At 41.2% G+C, this 7,407-nt stretch overlaps 1 protein-coding gene across 9 annotated transcripts in view; it reads left to right on the top strand.

Annotated features, from left to right (window-relative positions):
• Nucleotides 1-1,419: 1,419 nt before the first annotated feature.
• The window catches only part of AGBL2 (AGBL carboxypeptidase 2), a 30,140-nt gene continuing 24,152 nt past the window's right edge, over nt 1,420-7,407 (top strand). For 6 of the 9 annotated variants that reach the window (XM_083624155.1, XM_083624154.1, XM_083624153.1 and 3 more), the window contains exons 1-7: nt 1,420-1,806; nt 2,098-2,163; nt 2,660-2,723; nt 3,381-3,506; nt 3,641-3,823; nt 4,938-5,045; nt 5,471-5,621. In XM_083624155.1, the coding sequence (XP_083480281.1) occupies nt 2,137-2,163; nt 2,660-2,723; nt 3,381-3,506; nt 3,641-3,823; nt 4,938-5,045; nt 5,471-5,621 (659 nt within the window). In that variant the 5' untranslated portion in view covers nt 1,420-1,806; nt 2,098-2,136. The remainder of the gene's footprint in view (nt 1,807-2,097; nt 2,164-2,659; nt 2,724-3,380; nt 3,507-3,640; nt 3,824-4,937; nt 5,046-5,470; nt 5,622-7,407) is intronic. The other 3 variants (XM_083624149.1, XM_083624148.1, XM_083624151.1) reach the window with 3 other exon arrangements.

The raw sequence follows: 7,407 nt of genomic DNA, 5'->3' as shown, positions 1-7,407 counted from the left end.
TGTGATTTTAATCACTTAAAGCATTTTCCTCTTTTATCGAAAAGCATAGTGTACAAGTATACAAAGAAAATGATTTAAAATTTCTACGACTACTGTCATCTAACAACTAATTTCTTACAAGTTCATTTTTTAAAGGAAGGAAATAAACTTTTCTCTAGAAGCTAACCCATAGGAAGAAAGGACTCCCAAGATTTTGTCAAAAAGTCCTAACTTTTTCGTTCATGCTGTCCGAATGCTCTTTTCTGTAATACAGCAGTTCAAACCTGGATGATTCTGTCTCATGGGAAGGTAGTCTTTTTACAATTAGAAATACAATCTAACCATAATTGCTGCTCCTCACTTTAATCTACACTCTGCTGGAAGTTTCCATAATTGCAGGGTAATTACAAGTGAAATGTAAATAAACAGCACTCAGAATAAAATTACAGTGTTTAAATATTTCCTGCATCTATTTTTAAATGATTCTCTGCAAATTTCCTTTTTCTGTAGCTCAGTAATTGCCTTTATTTTGCTCAGTGCATGGGTGTCTCCAAGAGTGGACAGGGAAGCAGTCCCGCCCCCCCTGCACGCAATCAGTAAAAAACCCAGCTTATCTCCCGTGGGTGTTTTTGTTGAGATTCCTGCATTGCAGGGGGTTGGACTAGATGACCGTCTAGGTCCCTTCAAAATCTGCAATTCTAGTGTTTCTATCCGGAGTGGAGTCTTCAAGGCAGTAGAATGGTGCCTTGTACACCTCCTTGCAACTCTTACAGCCAAACATATTGCATACTTTCCATTGGACTACAGCAGCGAAGTCTTGTCGTCTGGGCAGACCAGGACCTCCATACACACTGCCCAGGCTTGCTGGGGGGGGGGGGGAATCACTTCGGTGCTGCTAATGCTATGATTCTCCAACGGTATAACTTCACCCCCAGCAATGCTCTCCATTGCATTGGAGCCAACTCTTAGGGGCTGAGGTCCCTTCAGGCCCCCCAATAAAATATTTGAGGGGGGCAGCTCCCCCCCCAAAAGTTGATGAGCATTGCCATTCAAATGGTGTCTGTGTGCTATTGTGATTGATTATGTGGAGCGGGGCTTAACTATCCCCCCATATATTATTATTATTTATTATTATAATAAATTAATATATTGCTCTACATCCGGACGTCTCAGGTATTCAAGTTGACACACCTGCTCCATTGTGTCTCGAGACAAACAGATGCGCCCCCCCCCAAAATGGCCCCAGCCTACCCCGGACTGAGACATAAGACTGTGAAACGACAATGATCGGACAGAAGCAAGAGCTCCCTCCCCACCTGCACGAAAAAAGCCCCAAACCCCACCAGGCGAGAAGCTATCCTAGTTCAAGCAATGGCTTGTACCGCTGCCACTCCGCACTGACGGACCAATGAACGGCTAGTCCCACCCCCATCCTGTCTAGTTCTGGCGTGGCTGGTAACTAGGATACTCTGCCCCCCACTCCTCTGAGCAGTGGTAGCTAAGACTGAAGAGGGGAAGAAGGCGGCCGGGGCGGGGGGAGCGCTCCTGAGAGCACTGAGGGGCGGGCAGGGGGCGGGCACGAGAGTCACATATCTGGAAGGCAGCAAGTCCTGCCACTCCCTGCCCCCCGTCCCGAGATTGGGCGAATGTTATTGGCTAAGCCCGCGAGCGAGCGAGCGACCTCCCGTCGACGGTTATGAAAAGCAGGCGCGCGCGCCCGTCCCGTGTGCGTCTGCGGGCGTTTTGTTGTGAGTGACCAAAGCAGTGTCGCCATAGAAGCCTTTCAGCTTCGTATGGGTCGGCGGAAAGGGTTGCCAGGCGCTTGAGGTAGAATAACTTTCTTTTGGCCTTAGTCAGAGGAAGCGCAGGTCACCTTTTTAAAAGCCTGCTTTGAAGCCTCTTCTTCCGTATCTATCATTTATCCATAATATCCCCGTCCCTTTGTCGCAATTCACCTTCTCTCTCACACACACACAACACCACACCGACTTCGCGGGGAATCTCATGGGTGGAGACTGGCAGAATAATCAGCCTTTGCTGTTCTTGCCAAGTGGAAGACGAGGCTACTTCATATAGGCTTTCTTTTCTTATTAACGCCTTTTCTCCGCTTCTCTGCAGGAGGCATCATCAGATAGTTGTGCTGTTGTGCTGAATGACATGTGTCCGGCAGATCCAGCATCTGAGGTCAGTACAAAAGTCAGTCCAAAAATGTACGGGGCTGGATGGGGTCAGTCACCTCCTGGTTCTCAACTGGTTTTAAGTATTGGTGGGATGCTAGAAAACCTTTCAGATCTCTTCAGCGGAGATTAGAATGATACGCTTTGATTGTGTCTGGTTCGTTTTGAGATACTACGCACTCAGAGAATTTATTCTTTATCTCAGCATTGTAACTTACAGGGTAGCTTAGTGGTTAGAGAGTGTCGGACTAGGACCTGTGAGATCACGGTTCGAATCCCAACTCAGCCATGCAACTTGCTGAGTGACCTTGGGCCAGTCACTTTCTCAGCCTAAACCTCACAGGTTGTTGTGAGGATAAAATGGGAGAGGTGAGAACCATGTGTGCTGCCTCTAGCTCCTTGGAGGAAAGGTGGGATGTAAATGTAGTAAATAAATAGCAATGGATGCAGTGGTTTTGGTAAATGAGGCTCATAGTGTTCATTGCTCATTTTCCCTTTCTTAGCAGTTTAAAGAGCCATATGAAAGGTTCATACATCAGCATCTTCAATACTATGGCTATTTCAAAGGTAAGAATCTGATCCCAATCTGGGATTGGGTCCCATACAGATCGGTTTGTTTTATTTTATCTACCATTATCAGGCTCTGTAACTGATTGTTATAAAACATTTTCAGACATTTCTAAATGTTTTTAATTGTTTTGCTGTTTGCTGCCCTGTACTCCTTTGAGAGGAAGTGTAGCATAGAAATGTAATAAATGAATAGTCCTTAAGGTGCCAAAAGACCCCTCATTGTAATTTCCCCCTTATACCCAAGTTCTAACTAGCCTGAAGCAACACTTGTTGACTTTAGTGGAATTTACTTCAGAATATGTGTATGCAATATCTTAATTTATTTGTCTGCCTAATATCTGTTATGTTAGATCTCTGTAAGGCTTCAGTGAATTCAGTGAGACCTATTTCTGAGTAGACATATATAGGATTGCACTGTAGATTGACATAGTCCCTCATTATTTTGATGACACTGATAGCTATGCATACAAGCTATGCTGCTGGCATATAAAAAGTAGCCCTAGTACTATAATGTTAGTTTAAAATTTTTATTCAGTGGGTTTTTCATGCCAGTATAGTAGCTCACTACAATAACGATAAGCTCAGAAATAAATTGATTTTGCCTATATTGGTTTGGGCTAGTTTTTCACATTAATAGTAGAATTTTTTCCCCAGATGAAAATGTTCCTCAGAGCCCCAGTTTGCCTCTTGAAAGCTGGAAGAGTTCTTGCCCTGTGTCAAAGCCGGGTAATTTCCACAAGAAAAGTAGAGCAGAAAATAATTCAAACAAGAACTCATTCTGTAAGTAAGCCTGATATGAGAAATATATTGACTGATTTGCTGTGAATGAAATGTATGATTGTGGCCTCATAGCTGCAAGGCTCCTGGGTATCTGTAAATAAATTTATTTTGTATTATTTCTTTTCCCTTTTCAGGTTCACTTATGATGGAGACTGCACTTCTTAAAAGCAACCAACTTATGTTTGACCATCCAGAGGGGCCTGGTATTCCGCGCTTGAGAGAACCTCGGAATCTTTTTTCTGTTTCCAATGATTCACTGTTGGCTCCACTCTGGCCAGTAGAATGTGAAGTGATCAAGGATTATATCCACCACATTGGTAATTTCTTGGATTGAAATCAATGTTTTACATGGTTGATAATGTTTTGCTTTAAAGCTTTATGGCTATACAAGGACTGTGACTGAATACTTTTTCATTTGCACAAATCCAGATAACCCACTCCAAAATGAACAATGTAAGTTTGAGATTCTCCTGGGCAGTTATAAAAAATGTGAATAATACTCAATCACTTTTCATAGTTCTTCCAGACTAAAACAAATAAACCATTATTTCAGTTGGCTCTATGGAGATGAGATTCCCAAATTTGTTGTTATAAATGTATTGTGGATTAAATAACCATTATGGTGGCAGGATTTAATTAAGACCATTTCTCACATTCCCTTGTTATAGCAAAGAAATCAATACTTATGTTAGGAAAATATGTAAAATATAATGTGTGAATAGTGGTATCAGTATATTTGTGAAGCCAAATACACTGCCATTTCAGTGTTTGTCACCAGATGGCGGAGTGTAAGTTTAATATTGACTGTCACTCACTTTTTATTTAATAAGATGAGTTAATGAGGTCATAAAATTAATATTGTGGGGGGAAATCTATGTGTTAGCTGTGACTCATAACTTGGCATTATCAGCAAATCATTACTATGGTCTCTAATGAAAATGTTTATAAAATAAGCCCCAAGAGTCCGATCTCTTAGAACCTTCATTGATTTGGCTTTTATGTTGTGTGCTTTCCTTTCTCCAGAGTCCCAGGGCTGGAGAACTTGATCCAGCCGGTGGGCCAAATCCTGACATCTCCCATGGCTACTTTAATAGGTGGGCAGGGCCACCCATCTGTTAATCCCATGATTTACCATGGCATCAGGTGACAGACCACAAAGACCAAATTAGGACCAGTGCTGGACCTAATTTGGCTTGTAGGCCAAAGTTTTCCTATCACTACTCTAATTCATGTTACAGCACATATAGTTTTCAGTTTAAGTAATTAAGTAATTTTATTTGCATTCCATTCTTCCTACTTATTTGTTTTCCTTGTCATACAACTAGAGATTGAGGGGAAATACTTCAATTCTTATTTAATGTCTTATTTTTTTTCTTCTAAAAGTACAAATAAGGCCACAATGGAAATAAATGTCATTGTGTATTTTGTTAGAGTGGGTTCCCCCTGAACCTGAACCTTTCTATCAGCCAACAGAAAATGAAATGGCTCCAGATGTAATGGGAGAGGATCGTGGAACTGTTGTCTATGTCATAGATCCAGGTATTTGCATATATACACTGACAATAAACTGTAATAAAAGATATAGTACATTGCATATAGTGTCCGTTCCAGTAAACAAGAATGCAGGCATTAAAAATGTAAACTCGGAAGTCTGATCTTTTAAACAGCCTGAAATTATTATAAATAGTGAACAATTTGTAAAGTTTCTAACAGCTCCATTGGTAGCCATTATGGGGGAAAGCACCTGTGAAGCTACAGCATCTTTAGTTCTTTGCCCTGTTCTTAGAAAATAGTAATGGAAGCCAAATTGAAGTCATCTTTTTATTTGCAGCCAGTTTTCAGTGCTATTTGTTCATGGTTGCTCAGGACTGAGTAATTGGTTTTGCATAATTGGCACACATACCTGCTAATTGAGACAAAACTGCAATGCTAAGTCAGTGATAGCTATGCTTCCTCTTCTGCAGCAACCAAGGGTACCTGTTTCACTGGTTCCCGAGTTGGAGGGTCGAAAGAGCCCATCAAATCAGCTGCAGTCAGCTTAAGAGATCCAGAAGACACCACGCTGTTGTTTGAATCACGCTTTGAGAGTGGGAATCTCCAGAAAGCCGTCAGGGTGTGAGTAAGAGGAACTATCTGGAACTAAAAGAGGGAAAAACCTTTTAATATTATGGTTATAATGGGTGTGGAACCTCAAACCTGGGGCCACATACAGCCCTCCAGGACTCTAACTGGCCCTGGCATTCTTCCTCAGCCCCACTCCTCACTGGTTCTTCACTGCTTCCTCCTCAAGTGCTTTTGTTTGAACTGTGTCCTTGGACTTTGATTATTTGTCTTGCTTGCTTGGCTGGAGAGAGATGGGGAGGGGGTGTAGAAACTTTTCTACAGGTGGAATGCAGCATACAGTGGTACCTTGGTTCTCGAATGGTTTAGTTGTCAAACAAATCAGCTCCCAAACCCCACAAACCCAGAAGTAAGTGTTCCGGTTAGCGAACCTTTTGTGGAAGCTGAATGTCCTATGCAGCTTGAGTGCAGGAAGCTCCTGCAGCCAATCGGAAGCCGCACCTTAGTTTTTGAACTGTTTCAGGAGTTGAACAGACTTCTGGAATGGATTAGGTTTGAGAACCAAGGTACCACTGTATTGTACAAAGGTAAGAGTCATATTTTTTGTTTTGCCTATTTTTGCCTCTAGACTTGCCTACTCTTAGGCTGAAAAGATTCCCCACCCTGGGTTTGGGTCATCAACTGACAGTTCTCTTTAGCTTTTTCTATGATCTTGCATTGGTATATCACTTTTTGAGACTTTCTTTAAGTACTAGCGTGCCCATCATACATGCCTAGATCTTCAAGTGCTGCTCATCCATCTGATGCAATCCTAAACAGGTCAAACAGTTTTTGAATATCTTATGACCAGAAATTTATTGAATATATTATGGGTATCTTATGACCAGAAATTTATTGAATATATTATGGATAGCTTGTATTTATTATGTTACATTATTCCAAATACCTTTAATTATTGCAGTTCTGTAGACATATGTGGGCAACTTGACCAGCTCCCTCAATACCCCCTAAAAAGTCTTATGGTACCTTAAAGACTAACAGATTTTTTGTGGCATAAAATTTCTGTTAGTCTTTAAATTGCCACAATAAATTATTGTATAATTCTGTTACAGCAAAGTCTCCTCTGAAATGTCCTTTGTGAATTTGGCATTTTATCTTATGCTCAACATCACTAAAGTATGACTGCTAGTTTGCTGAGGTTTCCAGTGCTTTGAAAATGTGTGTGTATGAAAATGTCTACATGAAACCCTAGAACAGAGATTTTCAAACTGTGTGTCCTGACACATTAGTGTGTCGGCTGCTGTGTGTAGGTGTGTTGCACTCCTCCCAGGGCTGGGAAGGGGTTAGTTTAACCTCTGGTTTGCTAGTAAAACTGTGTCATGAATTGATGCCTGTCTAAAAAGTGTGGCACCAACATGGAAAGCTTGGGAAGCTCTGCCCTAGAGAGCCACTTCAAGCAAATAAAGACATTGCTGAACAAAATGGACCAATGGCGTGACTCAGTATAAGGCAGCATCTTATGTTCCAAATAATCAATAAAATAAATGTTGAAGCTGAATAAGAAACATATTACGCATGCTGTGTTCTGAGGATATTTAATATTAACAGAATTTGCTAAACAGCATCAAATTATTAGGTAAGCATTTCCTCACCAGTGAGCTTGTGTGAGTGCATTGAAATAATATTTAAAATATATACTGCACTTAGCTTATCAGTTCTTTGTAGTTTTGATAGAGCAGCCACTTTCCCAACTGCATGCAATTTTTCTGTTGAGCTTTCAGTTCAGCAGTTTTCACACCAACTCTAAACCGATTTAAGCTCAAAGTGTGGGGTTCTGTTC

Source organism: Podarcis filfolensis, assembly GCF_964270895.1.
Source record: "Podarcis filfolensis genome assembly, chromosome: 1".
In the NCBI taxonomy this organism is placed as follows: Eukaryota; Metazoa; Chordata; class Lepidosauria; order Squamata; family Lacertidae; genus Podarcis; species Podarcis filfolensis.
The sequence above is the reverse complement of the archived record's forward strand: the minus strand, read 5'-3'. Positions and strand labels throughout refer to the sequence as shown.